Below are 25608 nucleotides of genomic sequence, written 5' to 3'. Positions count from 1 at the left end.
TTCCTTTGTTCCCTGCAGTGCTTGGTCACACATGCTGAGCTGCAGAGGCCCCAGGGGAGGTTAGCAGGGTGGCAAGCATGAGCCTGAAGTGGGCAGTATGCATCCCCCACCCCATGCACAGATTTGGGGGGCACGGGTCCCCCCTGCCCCCCCAGGAGTGCATGCCATGATGGTGTCAGTTCTCCCACCAGAGCACTCAGTGCGTAGTGCACCCTGGCCCCACCCCACAAACAGATCTGAGGGGTATGGGTCCCTTTCTCCCCCTGAGAGTGTGCACAGTGGCTCCCATCTTTCCCGCCCCCAAGACAAACCTCCCAGGACCCTGTCCTGCTCTCCACCAGGGCCCTGCATCTGTGTATTGTGGTTGTGGGCCCCAAGCCTTCTGCACCACCCAGCTGGGCAGCAGTCCCAGTCCTGCTCAACTCCCTCCCTCCCTTCCTCCCTATGGGGGCCTCAGTTCTGCCCCTTCCCCCAGTTTACCTGTGGGAGCTGCTCTCCAGGCTGTCTGGGGACATCTACACATATATGCACAAGCAGGGGTGATGCATGGGGGTGCACGCGGGTGCATGTGCACCCCCTGAGCATGGCAGTGTACCCCATACAAAAAGGTGTGGTGCCTGCTGGCGGTCGCTGCTCACCACTGCCCCCCACTGCCAATATCTGTGGGTGGTCAGCGATCATCTCTGACTTCTGCCGCCACTGCAGGTGGTCGCTGACCCCTGGTCGGCACCCCCCCCTGCTGCTGACAGAGCTGGAGGTGTCTGTGGGAGCTCCTACTTACCACTGGCATGTTTCTGTCACCGCCATGGCCCCCAGCCACTGGGGGAATGCGTCTTTTATGTGTATAAGGTTCCCCCTGCCTGACCACTATCCTTCCACTCCCCGCCCAGCCCCTTGCAGGCTGCAACTCTGCCAACTGGCAATGGGCTCATTGCAAAACTGCAAAAATCCACAGGTTTTTCTGGTAGAATGAGAAATCTGTGTTTGCCTCCAGTAAAAGGTAAAATCTGTGTTTTACTCTGTTTCTCTGTGGGAGATAACTTATCCAGCTGTGAAAGGCTACCAGGGTGGCCATAACATTCTTATACTAGGAATTCTATACTACTTCTCTAGGAAAAGAAACTCTTCCAGTGGAAACCTTAGGGTGAATCTGGAAAGGCTGAATGAAATAATTACCAGGACTTAATCAGAAGCCTTTTGCAGACTACTGAGTTGATAGGCATTATAGAGTCTTTAATGGTATGAAGCATAATTGTTATTCCTTATTCATTCATTGATACTAATTTAATAGGAAGTGTGTCCCTCCAATGAGTCACTAATTTTTATGGGGCTTCCTTCTGAATTTTTCCATAATCTTGGCCCAGACACAATTAACTGGTGAGATCACTACACATGACAGTAAGTCTGCATACTTTTTTTGTTAACACCATCTCCTGTTGACAGCAACTTCTCAGACTCTCTACAGTGATTTTTGATATGGAAGTTTAAACCTCTCCTTTTTCTCATGTCCTTGCAACAAGGTATTTAGCAGAAGTCATAGATTCATTGGAATATGTTACAGCTGTGGTATGAGTGCTTCTGCTATGGCCTTGAACTTGTGACCTCTAGGCTATTAACCATATGCCTTAGCATTTGCACCACCCTAAAAGGTAGTCTGTAATTATTGCCCCTCAATTTGTACATGAAGTGGGTTGCTTATGTGTCTCCTTCTTGTGGCTGTGTCTCTACATCAGCATTCTCCCCTGCCTTCACCCTGCAAAGAGGATACAAGAAGTGGGTTAGATCAATAGGAGAATCAACAGCCTAGAGGGAATGTATATTTTTCCCTTTGGCACCCACCATGACTGGAAGTGAAGAGCTAGTATAGCCTTTTGCTGTTCTCTATTTCTACTCCACCTGGGCATATCTTAATTTATTAAGCTTATGAACAGATATCACATTTCTCCTAGAAGAAAGAAAGCCTTTTGTCCCAGGACCACATCCTGTGTAAACACATCCACTACCCCACTTCAAGTCCCTCTGAAGTATGCTGGATAAAATGTACTAACACATTTTCCTAAAATAGTGTGTTGTATATCTATATGGTTATTGTGGTTCATTCTAGGGACAAGCCTGATAGGCGGTGTGCTCTCCCTGGCCACTGACGAAAGGAGCCATGCAGGTTGGAAGGGCAACCTCTAATGACTGTGTCACTCCTGTTTTGATTCAGGTCAAACCCTGGGACAGTCAGTCCCAGGTTAAATGAGATGTCTGTTTACAGACTAAGAGACTGAGAGAGGGCCACTCTTTTTCTGGAGTCTTATTAGCATGTTTCCAACAGAGCTTGGGTGTAGGTTGAAGCAACAGACAGTTCCAGGGGGCATAAAAGCCCAGGGCTGCTTGTGGAGATTCATAGATTCACAGAAGCAGAGGCAGATTAAGGCATCCTGGGGCCCTGGGCAAACACAAAATTGGAGGTCCCCTCCCCCCATGGGAGCTGGGCTGCAGGGTAGGGGTTCATTCCCCTCCTGGTGCTTGTGGAGGAGGCTGGGTGGGCCCCACCGGGATGGGGGTGGGGGGGGAACATGTCTTCCTCTTCTCGCTGCCCCTCCCTCCCCCTGCTATGGCCAAACATACACACACAGAGGCATATACACACAGACAGGCATGCGCTCTACTCTCATTCACTCTCTGCACATGGACATACAGACACAAATACATTCTTCCGGCAATGAACACGCACACACGCACACACATGCATGCACACATGCATACACATGCACGCATACACACAGATGCATGCACACATGCAAACAGATACATGCACACAGACACTCCCACACATGAACAGATGCACACACATGCAGATGGACACACAGACGCACACATGCACTCACACATGCACGCAGACATGCCCATACACACAGATGGACACAGACACACAGGTGTGCATGCACACAAACACATGCAGACACAGAGATGCACACACACATGCATAGACTCTCACAGACACAAGCAGATGTGCATGCATGCGCGCACATACATATACACACTTTCCCCCCACAGGACCTTCCCCCTTCCCCCTTGATCACTATGAGGCAGCCTCCTCCCCTCTTCACCCCCCATGAGCTGCCCGTGGTTCCATCTTGCTCCTGCTCAACCCCTGTTGCACTGACCGGTGTGTGCTGCTGCCCAGCTGTGTCTGTGTAGCTGCACACATGAATGGTGTGTCCGTGTAGCCGCACACATGAATGGGGCCAGGCTGGGAAAGCTGTGTCATGCCTCTGTAGGTGAGTGGCGGTGCTGGGAGGGGTGGCTATGGGGGGCTACAGTGAATTTTGTGGGGCTACAGCCCCCCAAGGCCCCCTCCAGTGCTGCGACCCACACGCAGAGCCATGGTGCGGCACTCCTGACCTAGCCCCTCCCCCCCAGGCTCGGTGCTGTGTAACACTCCCGGCCAGTTGGGCCTCAGCCCCACAGCCTCATTGGTGGAGGGGCCCCACTTCCCGCTGCAGGGAAACAAATGTGAAAGCCAGGGTTTTAAACTGGGAGTCATTTTTGTCTCTGCTTTTGCTTCCCTGCTGATGAGGATCCCGGAGACCCTGGGCTCATGCCCAGCTGGCCCATGCGTTAATCCATCTATGCACAGACGTTTAGGGCTGGAAGGGACCTCGTGAGATCGTCAGGTCCAGCCCCCCTGCTCTGGGCAGGAAAGACTGCTGGGGTTAAATAATCCCAGCAAGGTGTGCGCCTAGTCTCCTTTTGAAGATCTCCAGGGTAGCGATCTAGGCCTTCCTCTTATGTGCATGTGGTGGGTTGGAAGCAGGCTTTCTTGCCCTTTCCCCCTAGCAAAGGTAATTTTGCCTTTAAAGAGATGATTTAGGGTGATTCTTTCATGAGGCTACTGAGATTTCATTGTCTTTAGTCCTCTCGTTAAGTATTTACCGGCACAGGGCGTGATATGGGACAAATTAGCTACCAGAAAAGTTACACAAATATTCCCTGCTGTCAAGGAGCTTAAGTGTGGTATCTTTCTTTCTATCCTGCATACTTTATGGCAAAAGCCTAGATATGAGACATTTTGAAAATGACAGTATCAGTTCCATCATTGTGCTGCTATTTCACTGCTTAGCCTTAGGCTTTGATGTCCTCCATCTAATACAGGAAACTTTCAGTTTGAAATGATAAACGGTATCAAAGATTGTTCTGGGAAATTAAGACTCCAAAGCTACCGCCTCCAAGTTAAACCTCGTTCCTGGACATCCTTGTAGATAAAACCTTTCCTCCCAGCCTTTCTGCAGCCATAATTGTCAAAAACAGATGCATTCTCCAGTATCCCACGCAGAGTAGGAGAAATGCTTAATTCAGAAGCAGAGTATATTCTGCTAAGTTTCATAGCAGTCATTAAGGACTAAAATATGTCTTGTATGAAATAAGTCTTCTGTAGGTTGTCTTAATTACTGTTTTGTGTTGTACTTGAGCATGACTCTGATTTTTGCCACATGGTGTCACACACAAAGTTCCCAAAATAAATGCTATATGATATCCCGAGAGCTCTTAGGAAGTTTTAAAAAGGGCTTTGCTCACTGAGAGTCTCTCTTTTCTGCTGAAACCAAATGATGCTGCAGGGTTGATTTAAGAAAGAGGAGTTAAGAGAGATTTTTTTTAATTAGATGCAAGAAATACCACTCTATCAATTCAGTATTATACGTATTTGGAAGTCCAGTTGTAATTATAGAGGGTTTTGTAGCTATATATTTAAATAACTAAAACAGCAGTTCAGCAACATTGTGAAATGTTCACAGTCTGAATCTCTGATAGAGGAGTCTGTGAAGCGATTGGTTCATAGAAATGTTATAGATAGCAAAAGCTTAAATAAAGTGGTCAGTGTTTGCCTTTCCAGGTCCTGGTTAGAGTAAAACTTACGACAGCTAGTGTTTTGTGTGTGGGTTTTTATTTCTTTAGAGAGAGGGAGAGAGAGAGAGAGAGCAAGCAGAAAGGGGCTAGGAATGGTTTATGACAGGAACTTTTAAGCTCTCAAAAGAAAGAAGAAAAAGAGAGAGCTTATGGATAGCTTTTGTGAGTAACTAAAATCCTGCTAAAACCAAAGCAAAGGGAAAACTAAACTTCTTGCAGAGTGAGTACATTCTACATCCCATCCTTATGGAAGGAGAGACAGTGGGGAGTTCAGTGCGAGGCACTAGGAAGACTGCCAGCAAAGCAGTTCGGATAGCCCTTGGTGTGTTTGTAACTTGTACTATAGTACTTGGCATTGCACTTTTTCTAGGTAAGTTAAAAGTTATAGGCTAATACAATTCATGCTCTCATGGGTTCCTGCTTCTTCCTGGGTTGCACCTACTTCTTGCTGTGTGGCTCACCTGTGCCTATTTTGATGCTGTTCACCATTGTTACCCCTTTGGCTTTCAGCTTAAATTGTAATGGAAATATTTCAGTATTTGTAAAAAGAAATGTTACATCTGGAAGCTGCAACCCCAGCTAAAGTAGTGGTGAATGCTTGATTTGAATTTGAATACTCTGTGGAATGTGCTCTATCTCGAATTGTGTTTTTTTATAGAACAGGGAAACTAGCAAGACCATGCATATCAATAATGCTGATTAATTTGTAGATTTTGACTAATACAGGCTAATATTCTCAGTTTGCAGAACATTGAGCAGTAATCTGCATGCTTTATGGAATTATTTTAGTTATTCATTTCATTTGGTTTTCATTAGAGTTTAACTAAATGTTCTGAAGAAGGTTTAGATAATGCAACTGCTTGCACATTTTTTAACAGCTAATGTTTTTCTTTGATGAATTGCAAAATCTTCTTTGCAAATATGGTAATCAAATGCATGCTGGATGAAATTAAACTATTTCCATCAGATTTATTAGCTATCACTGAACATAGTAAAAGAAGAATATCTCCTCTTTGGGACTTTGAGAGTATATTGTAAATGGGTTTTGGAAGTGCACATATATAGTTATAAATTGATGTGAAATATATTTGTGTATACCAAAAATGTCGTCTACTCAATGAAAAACATCTGGAAAAGCAGAAGTCTGGAAAAGATAGCAGGGTCCAATCCTCATCTGAAGTAAATCAGTGTTTCAACAGCTTGATTGACTGATTGATTTCAACAGTTTCGCCAATTTGCACAAACTGAGATTACGGCCTCCAAGAATGTTAATGTACTCTGCTTCTCTCAGCTTTTCTTGTCTTATTATCACTATACTAGCTCTAACCTTTCCAATTATAACTCCTTTTTAAAACTTGAAAAACATTGCCAGCACTTATATAGTAAATTTAAAGCAAAAGACTTTCACGTTGCTCTACTTAGATCCTGATTTCATAAATGCTTCCACAGGAGTAAAGAAAATATAAAGAATCCAGATAAATTCACTTGTCTGAATTATTTCTAGGCATAAATATTGGCTCTTGGACATTGGTCCTCATTTTGACTGGGCAAAAAGATTCAATAATGGGCTTTAAAAGAATTTTTAGGATAATCAAGTATTGCAAAACTTGCAATAAAGGAAGAGAGTGGTGTCTTTTACCGCTTGAAGAAAATGTAGAATAAGATGCTCAGTAAGATTGATAAGAAATGCAAGTGGTTTATGTATAGATTAGACAAGAAACAGGCCAAAATATACTATATAAAAGAGACATTTTAATAAGAGTAAAGGGGCTGATCCTGAACCCATTCATGCAAAGGTAAAACTCCAGTTGTCTCCTTTGATAGGAGGATCAAAACCAGCAAGGGTCTGATTTTCAGTAGTGCAGAACATGCATTTTGGTTCTCATTTTAAAAGCTCAATGGCTGAATATCACACCTTCAGTTTATATGGACTGAACATAAATTTTTGGTTGACCCCCCCCTCCCCCCTCCACTTTTTAAAATAAGGCCATGGTCAGGTAGATTGAACCATGTTGTGCATGTGTGGCCAATTTCTCCAACTGTTTCAGCTGAAAAAAAGCTGAAAGAAAAAAATTAGGTACAATCTTTTTTTTTCTTTTTGTGGAAATTAATTTAATGAACAAATATTAACATCCTTTTCCCCTCTTCCCTCCTTTTCCTTCCCACCCTTTTTTCAGGTCACATGAAACATCTAATTTACTCCAATGTGAATTTTTGTTTCCTCCTAAAATTAAAAACAAAAATTTTAGGACAATCTGAAACTATATTTTCACCCCCAGGATTTCAGTTTGGCCAGTGAACCAGTCAAATCAGTTATTTTCTCAACTCTAATAAGAAGCTGGAAAAAAATCATGTCTGTTTATCTATCATCATTTCTAGTTTGTATATTTGCTCTAGCTATTATTTAAAAGCTTCCAGAGAGAACTTCCTGTTCTTTTCCGGGAAAAAATCTGACATATATAGGAAAGGCATCCAGGTACTTACAACTTTGCTACCCCTTCAGTTGGAGCTTTGCCAGTGCAGGGTAACTTTAGATTCTGTCTGTCATAACATAAAATGTCATCCAGGAAAAATACTGATTCTGCACATCTCCCAAACTTTGTAACCACACCCTCTTCTAGCTCCACCAGTTAACTTGTCATTGAGCACCTTGCTCATCCATGTAAACTCAGAAACTCATGAATCAGCTCTATTTCCTACTCTAAAAACAGGAAGAGAGTGGGAGAAAATTGCTGATCTCTTAGCCAGCAACACATAAATAAGGCAATTTAGTTGTTAGTGTTAACTTCCTGTGTTTGCTAGCAACTTTGAAATTGTAAGACTACTTTAATTATTTATCTCTGTTTTCTGATGTGCTCCCTAGGGTCCCTTTACACATTACATTTATGTTGTGATTAACATGTTAGTCACTTCATAAATAGTAAGGGTGCTATATGTGCACTCAATTTAAGGCACCATAAAATGGCAAATCACCCATAGAAAGGTTTCACATCTAACGTAGACTATTTTTATGGCTGGTTTGTATGGTGCCTTAAATTGAACACAGGATGTCACAGGACAGGTGCTGACAATTAGCGGATAGCTGTAACATGTTGTATGCAATGGGTTCTGGTAATATCACAAGGCAGGCAATAGGTTTAACTGAAAATTAAATGTTGTTTTCTTTTTTTTAGGTAGGTAATTTCTAAACAAGCCAAAAGAATTGGGACTGAATTTATTTTTGTTTTTTTGAATACCCAAAACATTTTTGAAATTTCAGCTTTTTATTCCTTCATAACTCTTTTTCCCCCCCTTTTTTGTATTTTGCCACAAAAGGCAATAGAATGAATGAAGGCTAGGATTTTTAATCTTTTTTTCAATTTTTTTCTCTTTTTTTCTGCTTTAACATTTTAGCACATGGAACCGTTTTGAAAAGTTAGCGTGAAAAAGGGAAAATCTAAAACCCCCTGACTGAATGAAAAAATGCAAAGAACTACAACATCATTACATTTTGAACTCTGTAACAGAAACAAGGTTATAAGATTTGTCTATTACTTATGTCTTCAGTTGGATTGGAAGTATATTTTTAAGCAACTTTGTAAAAACGAGATATTGAATGCTTATAAAAAACAATAAAGATGATATCGTAGCTTCTGACACTCCTGAAGGGCTATTTGCAAACTACTAAGGTTAGGAAAAGATCACTCTTTTTAATTTCTGTATTGTACCTTTTTTATTTTTCTGACACAAAATGTGCTTGAGGTTGCAAATACTATAACTAATACGTGTGAGGTCCTTCAAGCCACCAAATAAACAATATAGTGATGTCAGTTCAAGATCTGTCAAGTATATCCTTCCACCGCTGAGATTTTTCTGTGGCCACTTAATGGTGTTTGAAGGTAGGAGGCCTGCTTTTCATGCTGGTGATTCTACAATTCTAGAAAGCACACTGAAATACCTGTTTCTTTGGAGAAAATACTTGTGTTGTCTGAACTAGCACCTTGAACTGGGGGGTCTGCCATGGGAATTCACCTCTGACTTCAGTCTTATACTCTATCCAGCACATACTACCTAGATGTACTAATAATTCAGTACGTTTCCCAGGCTGTCCTTCCTCCCTGTTTGGTTTGTTCCCTTTATGTGCTATGCAGCTGATTCAAAAAGCCAGATAAAGGGAGCATCTAGTTTTACCAGCTAATAGCAAACCATCTGGTTGTAGGTGCTATTAGCTAGCTGGTTCAGGTTTATTTTTGCCTGGTACTCATATGTGCTCTTAACGGTTAACTTGTGCATGCTAACACTTGCACTCATTGTTAACTATCAGCATGTGAGAAGTTTTGTTGAAGTTGAATATTAATCATGAGTGATTACAAGATTGGGGCCTAAACAAGGAAATGTTGTGTTATGGACAATACTGGGGAGAGGAGCGTGGGGGGGGGGGGGGGTGACAAAACCATGTAAGGTAATCTAAAGTCATGTTCGCGCAGTAAATCAAGTGCACTTGTTAACAGTGCTGTGTGACCTGGCCAGTTAGTCCACCCTACCAAGCTAATTAGCTTACCAGCAATACAGTGCCTGGCTACACTGCTTTTAGGGTAAAAGGCAGCTTGCACAGAATATGCTTGAAGGGTCTATTACTATACTGTATGCTCATTTTGTTGGTTTCTCTCTCATAGCTGATTTAGTGATATTTTCATAGACCATAGCTTCAACTTGCTGGGGGTCATAAAGAAGGTCATTTTCAGAACTAGAAATAGAGCTCACTTTTCTGCAGTCACTCCAGTGCCCTGTTTGCTGCCTATTTCACTTTGATTATTGTTCTAGCTGGCCTAGTCCCTCAGCAATGCAGTTATCATTGCCTTGATGAGCAGATGCTTTGGCAGAATGCCAGTTCTAGGATGGCAATATCAGTTAGGAAATTAAATCTTGATACTTTACACAGCTGTATTATATATGATTATATTCAATGTCTGGACTATGTTCACTGTCATTGTGAATGTGGTGATTGTTCAAATACAATTGTATTTACTTAAGGTAAAAAAGACATTATTTAGTATATGTTGTGCTGGCTGAGCGACAGAGATCATGGTACTTGATTGAACATAATAATAATAATAATAAATTAATCACAATACATTTCTTTCTCATTTTGCAGTTAGCCAAGGACTTCTAAAACTTCAGCCTAAGCAACAGTATTGCTTAACTCCAGAATGCATCGAAGCTGGTAGGCAACATTATTTCTCTCTTTCATTGTATCATAATTACAGTACCCTGATGAGGGGAATATGGAATATTGATACTGTTTTAATAGTCCCATGGCTCTTCTTATTCCAGAAGCCTTGGTAATAGTGAATAATTTATGAGAGCCTTTTAAAACCCATATATAAGCAACATATTGCAGATATGTTTTGTTGCTTCAATCCAACTGCATTGCTGTAGTCTCAGTTCTACTGTATTGCTACTAAAGTCAAAAGGCTCAGGTAGGACAAGAATTGCAGCCAGCTACCTTAGGTGGTGCTCAGGTGGATTCAGTTTTCCTTTTAGCAGCCAGCACAACAGCAAGTCACTAAATGGTTCATATTGAGAGAGGTGATTTGGTGCATAATCATATAAACACTTCATGCCACAGGGGATGACTGTGGCTCTGAACCTCCAACTTGTTACATGCAGGGACCTTTATAGGATCAGGACCTATGGTGGTATTACACCATGAAACTTGGACAAAGCTTTCTCCACTGCTCAGCTTTGGCTTCAGCTTCTGCCATACCTGAAATGATTGTCGTTTTACCATTGACTTAAGTGGGAGCACAATTGGATCAGTAGATGGCATTTTTGAAAATCCAACCTTCAAGGTGTCAAATTAGAAGCAAGATGACAATATATAAACAAACTGGGAACTTTCTTTCAAGTAATATGATATACTGTATGATGGCCAGGTTGTATTTGAAACTCTTAACTTCAAATTGTTTTGGAAAGATCAAAAGCTTTTTTTCCACAACATTTCCTATACTTGCTACTACTATTTTGCACTCTGCAAAATTAATGTGTCTTAACAATATTAGGCACTTCTGCTTTCATCTGAGCCCTGAAGGTTTTGAGACACAGAAAAATAAGAATTGGGACTAAGTTAAATTGATGAAGTATGTTAGAACTCAAAAAATAGGATATTCATTTTTGGAATTGGGGAAAAATAGCTATTTAACTGGATTGTTTTTTCTATACCACAATGACACCATGTCCACTGAAAGTGTTACTTGTCTGTAGTGAAAACTCAGAGTTAGAACTGACCTTACTTTAGAATGTGTTCCATAATGATCGCCTCCGGCGTACTATTGAAAACTAGCTACAACTTTTCAGATGTACAAGAATTGCCTAAGGGCAAAGCAGATACTATATTTAGTGAACATGGGCCCAATCTACACAGTGTAAATATGGATTTTACCACCAATTTACAGGGGAATTCAGAGATGGAATTTAGTTTGGGCCTCTGCTGTTTGAGGCATACCCCATATAAACATCTGGAAAGGTCATGTGAGGTGACTGAATGCCTTATAAAAGACTATGACTAGCTTTGATTTAAATGCTTTACAAGCTTGTATGGTACTTGGAAACTGTGAAGAAAAAAATGTGCAAAGAATTTATGGCATGCCCATTCTGATTAAATATGAAACAATCTCATCTCCATCAATTCATTCTTTATGTTGGACTTTATAAACTTGTTAAAAAAATGTCCAAGGACCTTTGTGCTATGCATGCTGAAATTGAAATATTGAGATATCATCACAAGAAAAGCTTGTTTTCTGAATGAAACTAGATGAATTGAATCTCTGAATCTTTTGATATACAACGCACCCTCATTGTAACATACCATGTTTATGACAAACCCCTGCATTCTTAACAGTCTTAACAGCAGGCATTAATCTATCTATCTATCTATCTATCTATCTATCTATCTATCTATCTATCTATCTATCTATCTATCTATCTATCTAAACTAACCTTATAACCTTATATAATAGATAACCTTATATAATTTTCATTATTAAGCAGCAGCAAATTGACTAACCCTGTTACAGCAATGGACTTTTAATGGACGTTCTCTTGGCTATATTGAGTCTCATTGTAATGAAGCTGTACTTTATATCCATAAAAGGTTGAGGCAGCAACTGCCTGCAAGTAACAGTAGTGTGGTTTAAAATCTGTTCTAACCAATAGTGAAATCAGAACTAGGAACCTGTTTTATATCTTATTCTGTACATGCAATATAAACCATATACCTTAGTTAACTGATATATATTCATATCATGATCACTTACTGTGGACTTGGGTTTTAATGCTCCCTATTTGGAGTGACCCTTTGGCTAGATGGACTGAAACATATGATGCCATCTGTTTACTTAAACTGCTCTCTCTAGCAGAAGAATTTAATCTCTACTAATAATCTGTGGGCCTTCAATTATAAAACCTTACACTGAAGGTATTTTTTTCATCTTTTCAAAGATAGGAAAGTATTTTACACATTTTCTTTTAGTATAACAACTTTAGGATAAGAGGATATAATTTTGGAGAGAGGCAGTTAGAAGCTGTTGGAAATACTTTTCTATTATGTGCTTAGCAGAACAAACGCTGTTTTTGCAAGATTAAGATTCCACTTTGTACTTCTGTGTCTGGCCCTAGCAGGTGACTTTCTGGCTATAGTGATCATCTCAGTATAACCTTCAAGGGGTGCACTAATCAAATGAGTTATTACAATAAATGGACAAATATTTTCACTGGCTTTTATTATACACAGGCAACAGTATATATTATCACTGTAGAATAGTGTGCTTATTGTTTTAAAACCATTGAGAGGTTTGAACTGGAAACAATGGTCCAACAGTATGCTAGGATGAGATTTTAATTTTCAGGTGAGGGCAAACAGCCTTGTTTTGGAAACTGGTAAATTATACTATCATTTCTGGAATATGGTCTCTCATAATTCTCTACTTTGGTAAAAATGTTCCATAAAACTAATGTGATCCTTTACAGCTGCTGCTATCCTGAGCAAAATAAACCAGTCTGCGGATCCCTGTATGAACTTTTATCGGTTTGCGTGCGATGGTTGGATATATAGTAATCCCATTCCTGAAGACTCGTCAAACTATGGTGTTTATCCTTGGCTGAGGCACAATGTAGATCTCAAGCTGAAAGGTAAGCTCTTCTTGAAACCTTAAGGTATGTTTCCACTGTAGCTTGTCACTTAGTTCCATTTAAATTAATATTGGCTGCATTTCCTTTTTGTGCATATGTTCATGCTGAATAACTGCCAACATCACATTCTTTATTATTGTGTTTTTGTTTTTGGTAAAAAAATACATTAAGGGAAAATTAAAAAAATGACACATTTGGTGGAATTAATGTTACTTTGGACAATGTATAAATTAAGGATTCAATAATTATTCTGAGGCAAACAGAGAATGATGCCAAAGAAAGACTGTTAGATTTGAACCTTAGACTTTTTAGGACATAATGACACCAGGAAAACTGTGAAGACATTTTATCAATGGTTTATTTGAAGGGGAACAGTGTGATACCTAGTGTCAAGGAGGGTCTTGTGAACAGATCCATTTTTACAACCTGTTTAGAAAATCACCTCATCGCAAAATTGTAGTAAAATCAGGTCTATCTGAGCTTTTCTTATATAAGGATATTACTGATTTTAAGGAGCTGAAGAAGTGGAAGAACTAGTAGGGATTTTTTTTTTTATGGCTGTGCAAAGTTTCAGTCCCTGATTCAATTCAGCAGAGATTCGGCCTGATTTGGTGGCCAAATCTCCAAGTCCGAATAGAATCCAAGGACCCTTTAATCTCTCCAAATTGATTTGGAACCCTCTGAGTCAATTCAGAGAGACTCGAACAGATTCGGCAATTCAGACATAGACAAAGCTTTATATGTTTTTTCTACATGCCTTTAAGTAGCAGGGGCTCTGAAAGCTGCAGTGCTGGGGTGGATGGAGTGTCCCACAGGAGTACAGGGGAGACTCCAGCATGCTCAGCAGCAGTCCCGGAAGTGGACCAGAAGAACTTCCGATCCACTTCCTGGTCCACCAGAGAGAGTGCGGGGGGGGGGGGGTGTCCTTGCACCCCCCGCTCCTGGCTCAGCAAATGGTGCCTCCTGGGTCTGGGGAGGGCACCTGGGGTCCCCCTGCATCTGATCACTGAGTCAGAGGGGTGCGGGGCAGTCCCCCAGTGTGCTCCCCAGCAGACCCAGAAGTGGACTGGTAGTACTTCCGGTCCACTTCTAGGTTCACTGCTGAGCACACTGGAGAGTCCCCCAGGCTCCTGTGGGATGCTCCATCCACTCCAGCACCACAATGATCACAAGCTGTGCCTGCTACATCCAGGCATGCAGAAAAAATCTTTTAAAGCTGTACCTGTGTCCGAATCGCTGATTCACCAAATCAGCATCAAATCTTCAGATTCGTATTCAGCCAAATTGAATCAGGGACAGTGATCTGAATCGACGGATCGAATCACTTTCCCTGATTCAGGCCGAATCCATATCCAAATCAAATAGGGTCCTTTTTGCACAGCCGTAATTCCACCCCCCACCCCCAGTGTTGTCAAAGACTAATGATGCACACTAGTCTTTCATTAGTGAAATGCACTAGCCCAGGGGCAGGCAATTATTTTGAGCGGAGGGCCACTTACCAAGTTTTGGCAAGCTGTTGCGGGCCGCATGGGTAGCCCCGCCCATTGACAGGTGCCCTGCACCCTGGATCAGAAGTCATGCCCCTTTAATCTCTGAACTTTGCCACCAGCAGTCCCTCCCCTTGCCCCTGAAAGTATTCCCTTGGAGAAGAGGTTTTGCCATCTTAGGGGGAAAAACCCAAATTATATACTAAAAATCAAACAGCCATAATAATATATTTTAATTTAATTTAAAAATATATTTTGATCTGATTTTTGTGCGTTTGTGCTGTATATGTAGAAGTGATTGCATAAAACCCCAAAATGCAGTCCTACTTGTATATGGTGTGGGGTGTGCATGGGTGTCAAGGGGCATGGGGTGGATGTGGGGTTGTGGGGAGTTGTGGGTGGGTGGGTATGGAGGTTTATGTATGTGTGGGTATGGTATTGTGGGTATGGAAGCCATGGAGTGCAAAGTGGCCAGTGGGTGGGAGGGGGAATGGAAGTGAGTGGGCATGTGGGAGTGTGGGGCCTATGAGGCCCAGTATGGGATGATAAGAGCATGGGCTGTGGGCAGGGAGGGGTCTATGGCAGGGTTTCCCAACCTGTTTATACCACGGACCTGCAAACTGTATAATTTACAGATTTAAATTTAATTTACATGTTTAAACTTATTTTTTTATGGAGGGGGGTGGGGCTGTGAGGATTGGATGGGGTTGAGGCATTAGGGGGCCCTACAGGGGGTGGGGCTGCATAGGTAGGGGCCAAGGGGAACCCAGTTGGGGCTGCCCAGGAAGAAGGGGCTCTGCTGCCTTTCCTAGGAGCAAGCAGCAGAGCCGCCTCCCTGTCCTCTGCCCCAGGTGTTTCCCTGCCCTCATCCCCCTGCTCCCAGCCATGGGCGGGGGTGGAGTGCCCTGCCCAGCTTGGTGCAGGCCCTGGTGCATGGGCAGCACCTTACCAGGTGCAGCCATGGTGGCAGAAGCAGGATAGGGCACACAGAGCCAGGTGCCTCCTTCCTGGGGCTGCCCTGTCGCATGCACGTAAATACTGGTGGTGGAAGCCATGGTTGCCATGTGCCTGAAGTCCAGCTGGCATGCCCACTCACTCGCAGCCCCACGGCATGGGTGAGAATGACTGCAAGCAGCCCCAACCCTGCATGCTCCAGACTCACCCGTTGGGGCTGAGCAGCGGTGGTGGGTAGGGAACAAGCTGCTGCTCAGCACGGGGGAAAAGCAGCCCCTCCCCTCCTGCTGCTGGTGCTTCCTGTGGCAGCCGCCCAGAGCCCACACAGGGTTGTGCTGGCTCTCTGCCATGTCTTTACCACCCATGGGGCAGCAGTGGCAATGGAGAGCAGGCACAGGCAGCCCCATGTGGGCTCCAAGCAGCTGCCGCAGGGAGCACTGGCGGCGGGAGGGCAGGGGCTGCTTTTCCCCCATGTTCAGCTGCAGTTTGTTCCTCACTGCTGCTGCCAGCCTGGGCCCCATGCTGGCTCTGGGCCCACCCATCGGGGCTGAGTGGCAGCAGCAGCAGGGCACAAACAGCTGCTGAGGTGGAGGAAAGTGCCCCCCTGCCTTGCTGCCACTGGGCAATGTTTGCTGGGGGAGCCCACACTGCATTAGGCTCTGCTGTGGCACCTCTGCCACCAGCTCTGTGCTGCCCAGAGTGGCTGCTCTGCATGGCCACTGCTGCAGAGGCCATGGGCTCCTCCAGTAAATGCTGCCCAGCAGTGGCGGGGGCGGGGGGTGCTTTTCCCCTGTGCTCAGCTGCAGTTTATTTGTCACTGCTGCTGCCAGCTTGGGCCCCATGCTGGCTCTGGGCTTGCTTGGCAGGCTGAGCAGCAGTGGTGGCAGGGCACGAACTGCTGCTGGGGCAAGGGAAAAGTAGCCCCTCCCCTACCACCACCGGTGCTCCCTGTGGCAGCCACTTGGAGTCCACATGAGGCTGCTGGTACCTGCTCTCCATTGCCACTGATGTTCGATGGGCAGCAAGGACACAGCAGAGAGGCAAGGAAGCTCTGTGTGGGCTCTGGGCAGCTGCTGCAGGGAGCACCAGTGGTGGGAGGGGGACAGGCTGCTTTTCTCCCACACTGAGCAGCAGCTTGTTCCCTGCCCACTGCTGCTGCTCAGCCCAAACGGGTGAGGTGTGGAGCACGCAGGGTCAGGGCTGCTTGCAGTCCTCCCCGCCTGTGCCACGAGGCTGGGGCAGGTAGGGCTGGGAGCAAGCAGGTGTATGGCAACCAGTGGCAGCTGGGCGGGAGTGCAGGACCTGCCTTGGTGCCCCAGGGCCAGTATCGGTGGGGCCCAGACCAGGGCACCAGGAGCACAGGGTCCCAGCTGGCTGGGGCTCTATGGAGCCAGGCCTGCTCCCCCCTCTTCCTGCTGGCAGCCCAGCCCAGCTCCATAGACCCCTGCCAGCCCGCACCCCATGCTCCTGCTGCCCTGCTCTGGGTCCCATCAGCACTGACCCCAGGACACTGGTGTGGGCCCCACACTCCCGCATGCCCACTCCCTCCCACTACCCCTGCCCCCATTGCCACTTTCCCCACTTTCCTGCCTGCCCCCCATCCCTTCCTACCTGAATTCCTGCTATTGCAGGAGCTTGACATGTCTTCCCCTGGGTCCTACTGCCCCTGGCTCCTGTCATCTTTGACAGGAAGCTGGGGGCAGATAAATATTAATTTTCTAAATATTTTAGGGGCCCTGCAGGCTGGACAGAATGCCCTGGTGGGCTGAATCCAGCCTGCAGGCTGTATTTTGCCCACCCCTGCATTAGCCTGATTGATGAAGAAAGTGAACAGAGGGCAGCTAATATATTATAAAAATGATCTCCATGTTGCTTTGTTACATGCTATCATGCTTTTCTCATCAATATTCTCTTTTAGAAAAATGCTGTGCAACTACATTTATGTGATATCATTCATGATCTCTTTTTTTCTATGTTCCGTGATTATTTGGCGATAGGTATTTTGAGCCAAAACTCATCTTACCCAAGGCAGTGGTGTAGCTTTGCCCACAGCCTGTTCCAAGAACTATATTTTCAAGTCATGTTAGCATGTTTACTGAATTTGTTGGCTAAGGATGGCACATCACAGCTCAGTATTCAGCTTCATTGAAGTTCCATTGCCAGCTGGGATATAAGACACTGAAGTGGTTAAAGTACCTGACCTGTCATCAGGAAAACAGAAAAATGCATGTCTAGAGAAAAAATAGCCTGGGGTGGAAATGTGTAGGAAGGGAGATATTTTCATCTGAATGTGACTTGACTTAAGAGCTAGATTCTGTGGCAAAACTACCTCAGCAGGAAGTTGTGCAGACTGATACGGGGGGAAAAGGACAATGATTGTTGTTTGTTAGAAAAAAGTGTGTCAGGTTTTTATAATCTTTGCTCAAAGTAAGAGTCATGCAAAGGAAGGGAGATTTAATATTGTCCTTGAAGTGCCTTACTGTAGTAAACTGTAAATGTTAAGGCACTTCAAGGTACTGTGTTGCTACTATATTACTTGAAAAAACAGTAGTCTGCTCTGGGCTCAGCAGACTAGAGAGAGATCAGCACTTTTGTGTTGCACTAAATAGATTTAGTGGATTTATTGTCTTCTGGGATTTTTGTGCATCATAAAGTCTATCTCCAACTACCTTTCTTCAGTAAGGTCAGCATCCAGTGTACATTTATTCTAGACACCATTAAAAGTTTATGGCTGCAATCTATTCCAAATAGCATAGAACAGTAGTGCTCAACCTTTTGGCTCCATGGGACAGATGAGTGGTGTGGGACTGGTCTATGTGCTGGATTAAACCTCATGTACTAGGATTAGCTCATCACCATCTCTGGGTGCATCTAACAAGATGCTTAACTTCACATTAGCATAGTTTACTGCAAAGTAAGCATGTGCATCTATGCATGCACATGCTTACTTCACAGTAAACTTCCCTAATAAGTAAATTTACTACCTGCAAATCCAAGTAGCAAATTTACTTGGCATTAGTAACAGTGTTGTAGTGCTTGTGTAGACACCTGACTGGGAGCAAAATCTGCTCCTGATCAGCCATCCACCAGGGGGTGGGAGATAGTCCCTGCCTGGGATCCTGTGGCAGAGCCTGCCCTGGCAGCCAGCTGGGGGCAGCTCCTGGGGGTAGGGAGCTATGTCCCCTTGCCCAGACAGCAGGGAACTCTGAGCCCCCTGCTCTGAGATTGCAACCAGGGAGTGGGGTCTGGGAGATCCTTATCTCCCAGCCCTCACTTTGCCATTGTGATTGGGAAGCAGGTGGCTGGAAGACCTTTTTCTCCCAGCCTGAGCCCCATGGTCATGGGACTCGGGCTGGGAGACCCTTATCTCAGTGCAATGAGACATACCCCTGTTCCTTTATTAGTTCATCTTACCAAATGTGAAGCCCAACAAACTAATACCTTTCTCATAGACTTTATGTTGTGTCCTTCACTCCTAAGGAAAAGCAGGGGCAACTTTGGACCCCTGCTGAACCAGATGGGGCAACTGACGCCCAGGAAAAAGCCAACCTATTAAATAGGTACTTTGCATCAGTCTTTCATCAGCCCCATGGGACACCCATGCCCGCTACAGGGCCGGGAAGTCCGGGTGAGGGTGATCCCCTGCCCTCCATTGATGCTGACTTTGTGAAGGAACATCTTGAGAAGCTGGATACTTTCAAGTCAGCCGGCCCTGACAATCTTCACCCCAGGGTACTCAAGGAGCTGGCGAGCATCGTAGCCCAGCCTCTACCACGGATCTTTGAAAACTCTTGGCACTCTGGTGTAGTGCCCGAAGACTAGAAGAAGGCCAATGTGGTGCCTATCTTCAAGAAAGGGAGGAAAGTGGATCCGGCTAACTATAGGCCCATCAGCCTGACTTCTATCCCAGGGAAGATCTTAGAAAAGTTTATTAAAGAGGCCATCCTTAATGGACTGGCCGACGTCAACATCTTAAGGGATAGCCAGCACGGGTTTGTTGCGGGTAGGTCTTGCTTGACCAATCTCATTTCCTTCTACGACCAGGTGACCTATCACCTGGACAAGGGAGAAGAGATTGATGTCATATATCTTGACTTCAAAAAAGCCTTCGATCTGGTTTCCCATGATCGCCTCTTGGAGAAACTGGCCAATTATCGCCTTGGGTCCTCCACGAGCCACTGGCTGGAAAATTGGCTCCGTGGTCGGACCCAGAGGGTAGTAATTGATGGAAGTCACTCATCGTGGTGTCCTGTGACCAGTGGGGTCCCCCAAGGCTCTGTCCTTGGACCCATACTGTTCAACATCTTCATTAATGATGTGGACACTGGAGTCAGAAGCGGACTGGCCAAGTTCACCGATGACACCAAACTTTGGGGCAAAGCATCCACACCAGAAGACAGGCGGGTGATCCAGGCTGACCTGGACAGGCTCAGCAAGTGGGCGGACGAGAATCTGATGGTGTTCAACGCCGATAAATGCAAGGTTCTCCACCTTGGGAAGAAAAACCCACAGCATCCTTATAGGCTCGGCAGTGCTATGTTGGCTAGCACTATGCAAGAAAGAGACTTGGGGGTCATCATTGACCACAAGATGAACATGAGCCTGCAGTGTGAAGCTGCAGCTAGTAAAGTGACCAAAACGCTGGCTTGCATCCATAGATGCTTCTCAAGCAAATCCCGGGACGTCATTCTCCCCTTGTACTCAGCCTTAGTGAGGCCGCAGCTGGAGTACTGCATCCAGTTTTGGGCTCCACAATTCAAAAAGGATGTGGACAAGCTTGAGAGAGTCCAGAGAAGAGCCACGCACATGATCAGAGGTCAGGGAAGCAGACCCTACGATGATAGGCTGAGAGCCCTGGGGCTCTTTAGCCTGGAAAAGCGCAGACTCAGGGGTGATGTGATGGCCACCTACAAGTTTATCGGGGTGACCACCAGTATCTGGGGGAACGTTTGTTCACCAGAGCACCCCAAGGGATGATGAGGTCGAATGGTCACAAACTACTACAAGGTCGTTTCAGGCTGGACATAAGGAAGAATTTCTTTACTGTCCGAGCCCCCAAGGTCTGGAACAGCCTGTCACCGGAGGTGGTTCAAGCGCCTTCATTGAACACCTTCAAGACAAAACTGGATGCTTATCTTGCTGGGATCCTATGACCCCAGCTGACTTCCTGCCCTTTGGGCAGGGGGCTGGACTCGATGATCTTCTGAGGTCCCTTCCAGCCCTAATATCTATGAAATCTGTGAAAGGTTGTATGAAGGGAAATGTGTTCAGATATGTAGTTCTAGTGAGATTCTCTTGACTCATATCTGTTAAAAGAATTAAATCCTCAAGCGAGGCTGAGGAGTGCTATACAACAGGGTTGATAGCAGCCAAGAAAACCTGGCCACACCAAGTTTAATTAGTTTTAACTTTTGTACGGTTGTCATTCATGCATGACATGGATTCATTAATATGTATGCTGTTTCTATAAGAGCAGTATGATTTTTAAAAAGCAGCACGAATAGCCTGATTTAAACTGGTCACCACTAAGAACTTCAACATTAGCTCAGAGGTATCCTCAAGAAAGACCGAAAATATCAATCATTAGTTTGTGTCCTGTGCCAAGGGTGCTCAACCAGATCCAGCCCCCAGTAGAGTTATCTGGTGTTTGTGGCTTCTCACAAGTCTGAAAATTTGGCAGCAGGAGAGCAGTGGTACCATTCTCTTGCTGCCAAATTTTGAGGCCCATGAGCTAGAAAGCATGGCTCTGTACACAGGGACTCAGGGTGTGCTGGGCCTGAACCAGGTGCGTGGGGGCAGCACAGAGCCCCAGTGCACGATCTGGGCATGCAGGTATAGTGAGGGGCCCTCATCCCCTGATCCTGGCAAGCAGGACTGAGTCAGGGTGGCACAGGGCCCTGATTGCATTACATAGGTCTAGGCAGGGATGGCCTGGGGCCCCAGAATCCAATCCTGGTGCATGGGGCTAGAGGGTGGGGAGGGGACACTGGGCCCTAACTCTGGTACATGGGGCCCAAGCCCAGCACATGAGGCTGGGCAGGAGTGGTACAGGGCCCTGGGGTCCAATCCTAGGACACAGAGGATGTGTCTACACATGCATTTACTCCAGTCTAGATTTACTGTGCAGTAAGCTACTGGTCACAGGACTCAGGCTGGGAGACCTTTATCTATCCAGTTTTGTGCAGTCCCCATCCAGCTCCAGTTTGCACATGCAGACTTCCCCAGCCAGCCTGGGGCTGGCTGGGAATTGTCCCGGTTAGAGGCAGATCCCAGCCCCATGCCCAAATCAGGTGATCAAGGCATGTGGCTTGGAAAGAGCTGCATGGGTCAGGTAGGTCCCAGATCTCCGCCCCACTGGCAGATTGGGGTAAAGGGCTGGCACCTGCCCCTCTCCTGCAGCTGTTTCCAAGCCCTGTGCCCCTGATTGAGAACCAGGGCCAGGATCTTCCTGTTGTCAGGGCAGGGGGACATTGTCCCTGCTCCAGCAGCAGGGAGCCCCCCAGGGCCAGGAGACAGCTCTCTTCTGGCCCAGTGCTTCCTGCCAGCCCTTGGACTGGTACCCAGGTGGAGGGAGCTGGGAGCAAATCTTCTCCCTAATCTCCACATGTGTAGACACCTACCCAAAAACTGGGTGCATCTACACATGCCCCTATGGTGTCATTGTTACTGTGCCATCAATATTAAATGCCTGTGCCAACAGTGCAGTTATTTTTAGCCTCTACATTGCCATAGCAATGTGCTGTAGTGAGGGAGTGTGTTGCTACACTGACATAGCTGCAGTGTCATGGTTTATGCCTGACATTATGTTGGCGTAGCACATTGCTACGGCGACATAGCATCTCTTGTAGATGTGCCTGCTGTGCAATATCTTACTGTACAGTAAATCTAGGCTGAAGTAAATGCATGTGTAGAGGTGTCCACAGAGGACTTGACTAATTAGCTTCATAGTAAAGCATTGCTGTCTACTTGTGCGCCAGTATTAGGTATTTGTCACATCACCTTAATGGCATTTATAGATGCACCCAGTGGTTCATATCTGACGCCATATAAAAGAGAGGAATGTGACATGTTCCATATCAGTTTGATGTGGTCTGTCTTCACTGACTGGTGATACTGGGGGGCTTAGTGTAAATTAATTGCCTGAAAAAATATTCCATGCATACCATTACTAAATTAGTTAAGTATGGGAGCGACTTAACAGAATGCTAGATGATGGGTAGTCCCTCTGAAATTTGGCATTTCCCTTCTCTCTGAAATTTGGCATTTCTTCTTTCAACTTTCATTCTTTAAAATAAAGTTTCCAAAAGAAATGACTTGTCAAAAGAGTATATTTCTTTCAAAGTTGGTGGTTGGTGCCTGAAATGACAGTGCATGTCTTCTGCCTGTATACTTGTGCTTTAACCAGAGATGATAAATTAACTGTACTTGACGTTTCTGGTTAGCCATTTGTCCATGCTATCAAATGCTTTGGCAAAGTGTATAATTCTTATATAGTAAGAATATATGCTAGAGGTGAGCACTGGCAAGCAAAATCATTCACTATTTCCTTTGGAAATCAGGCCACATATTTAGGGGCTTACATGTGGGCTTGGAAATGGAATTGTGGGCAACCACATTGAGAATTTTGGCCTACCACTTTGCATAGCACTTTGCATTTTTTTAATAGTTGTATTTATTTAACATGCAGTTGTTTTTAGGAAGTAAAATTTTGAAAGAACTGATTAGAAATATTTCAGAACTTGCATAGTAACCTTAAATAATCCTATTAATCTTACTATTTTAGCATAGTTTGGCTAGAGAATTGCATTTTTCATATTTTATGTTCTATGGTATGGTATGGTATCAGGCAATTTATTAAGGAATGATGTTTCTTTAGGACAATGGTCTTTGGGACAATTCAGATGGTTCTTTAGGATAATTCAGTGTGTTTTCTGGTCTTTGAATACTCTTGAATCTGAATCAGAGAGAGAATAAGACAGGGAGGTTTGGGTATTTGTCTGTGAAAAGCCCTCGTCATTAGATTTTGATTTTGAATTCTGGTCACCATGATCCAATGGGAGCAGAGGCAGATTCCCAAGCTTTCTTATGAGGTACTATAAGGAAGGTGCCAGCATAGGTGTGTGATTCAGTGAAGAAGAGTGTGAATAAACTGTAGCCTGACAATAATGAGAGCAGTTAATTCTTTCATGATGCTCATATGTAAAGAACCAGAATAAGGAAAAGGATGGAGGAGGTATCAGCTTGAAGATTGGAAGGAATATTGCCCCTGTGTCTCTGTGAAAGTGATAGGGAGCTCTAATAATGAGGGATTATGGGGAGGAAAAATGGAATTAGCAGATAGGCAGAGTGTAGTGATTTGGTGCACATTTTTGTCCATATATTTTTGATTTGATGAAGAGAAGAGACAAGAAAACCGTGTTTTGAGATTTTCTTTGTTTTACAAACATATAAAAACAACACTATTTATTTGCATTTTGATGTCAGGTTGGAGTTCATGTGTACAGGAATATGCAAATATGATTTTTTAAAAATCCTTTTGGTGTTTTCCCATATTCATAACAGATTCAAATTAAAATAATTATATTTTAATAATATTTTAATAATTATAATTTTCCACTTGCTTTTGGACAGGGGTAGAATTCAGATGGATTTTGACAGAAGAGAAGGCTGAGCGGGGATCTGGTGGCTGTTTACAAATTCACCGGGGGGACCAGCGGGAATTGGGGGAGGCTCTGTTCCCCCTGGCACCACCCGGGGTTACTAGGAATAATGGCCACAAATTGTTAGAGAGAAGGTTCAGGCTAGACATCAGGAGACATTACTTTACAGTTAGGGCTGTCAGGCTCTGGAATGGGCTCCCAAGTGAGGTGGTGCTCTCTCCTACCTTGGGGGTCTTCAAGGGGAGGCTGGACAGATATTTCATAGAATCATAGAAGTAGGGTCAGAAGGGACCTTGTAGATCTTCAAGTCCGACCCCCTGCCTGGGCCAAGAGGAAAACTGGGCTCAAATGACCCCAGCCAGGTAGGCATCAAGCCTCTTCTTAAAGACCCCCAGGGGTAGGAGCCAGCATCACTTCCCTTGGAAGTTGGTTCCAGATCCTAGCCACCCTAACTGTGAAGTAGTTCTTACAGATGTCTAATCTAAACCTACTCTCCAACAACTTGTGGCCATTATTCCTTGTTATCCTGGGGGGTACTAGGGGAAACAAGGTCTCCCCCAAACCCTTCTGGTCCCCCCTAGTGAGTTTATAGACGGTCATGAGGTCCCCCCTTAGCCTTCTTTTGTGAAGTCTGAACAGGTTCAGGTCCCGTAGCTTCTCATTGTAGGGACTGCCCTGCTGTCCCCAGATCATGCGGGTGGCCCTCCTCTGGACCCTCTCAATGTTGTCCACATCCCTCTTGAAGTGGGGTGCCCAGAACTGGACACAGTACTCCAGCTGTGGCCTGACCAGTGTTGCGTAGAGGGGGAGGATCACCTCCTTGGCCCTACTTGAGATGCACCTGTGAATGCACGATAGGGTCCGGTTAGCCCTGCCGACCGTGACCTCGCAATGTTGGCCCATGTTCATCTTGGAGTCAATGATGACTCCAAGATCCCTTTCTACCTCCGTGCTCTCAAGAAGGGAGTTTCCCATCTTATAAGTGTGCTGCTGGTTACTACTGCCCAAGTGCAGCACCCTGCACTTGTCCGTATTGAAACGCATCCTGTTTTTGTTAGCCCACCCCTGCAACCTATCCAGGTCTTGCTGCAGTCTTTCCCTCCCTACTACCGTGCCCACCTCATCCCAAATTTTGGTATCGTCAGCAAATTTAAACAGGTTGCTTTTCACCCCGTCGTCCAAATCGCTGACAATTGGCTGGGTTGATATGATCCTGGCACCCGTTCCTGCCTGGGTCAGGGGCCGGACCTGATGATCTGTTTAGGTCCCTTCTGACCCTAAGTTCTATGATATTATGTTACTAAGATTGGAAGCTAGAGACTGTAAATGAATTGGTTTCAATACAGACAAATATAAGGTGCTATGCCTAACAATTAAAAGCACAAATATGGGAGAGAAATGGCTATGTGGTAGCAAAGGACATTGGGGTTTGGGTGGATCAT

At 44.8% G+C, this 25608-nt stretch overlaps 1 protein-coding gene across 1 annotated transcript in view; it reads left to right on the top strand.

Annotated features, from left to right (window-relative positions):
- Positions 1 to 4560: 4560 nt before the first annotated feature.
- Positions 4561 to 25608, top strand: part of PHEX (phosphate regulating endopeptidase X-linked) — a 176973-nt gene continuing 155925 nt past the window's right edge. The window contains exons 1-3 of the mRNA XM_006260602.4: positions 4561 to 5266; positions 10031 to 10099; positions 12904 to 13065. Of these exons, the coding sequence (XP_006260664.1) occupies positions 5143 to 5266; positions 10031 to 10099; positions 12904 to 13065 (355 nt within the window). The 5' untranslated portion in view covers positions 4561 to 5142. The remainder of the gene's footprint in view (positions 5267 to 10030; positions 10100 to 12903; positions 13066 to 25608) is intronic.

This window comes from Alligator mississippiensis, chromosome 1 (genome assembly GCF_030867095.1).
Source record: "Alligator mississippiensis isolate rAllMis1 chromosome 1, rAllMis1, whole genome shotgun sequence".
In the NCBI taxonomy this organism is placed as follows: Eukaryota; Metazoa; Chordata; order Crocodylia; family Alligatoridae; genus Alligator; species Alligator mississippiensis.
Note: the sequence above shows the minus strand (reverse complement) of the source record. Positions and strands in the feature narration are given on the sequence as shown.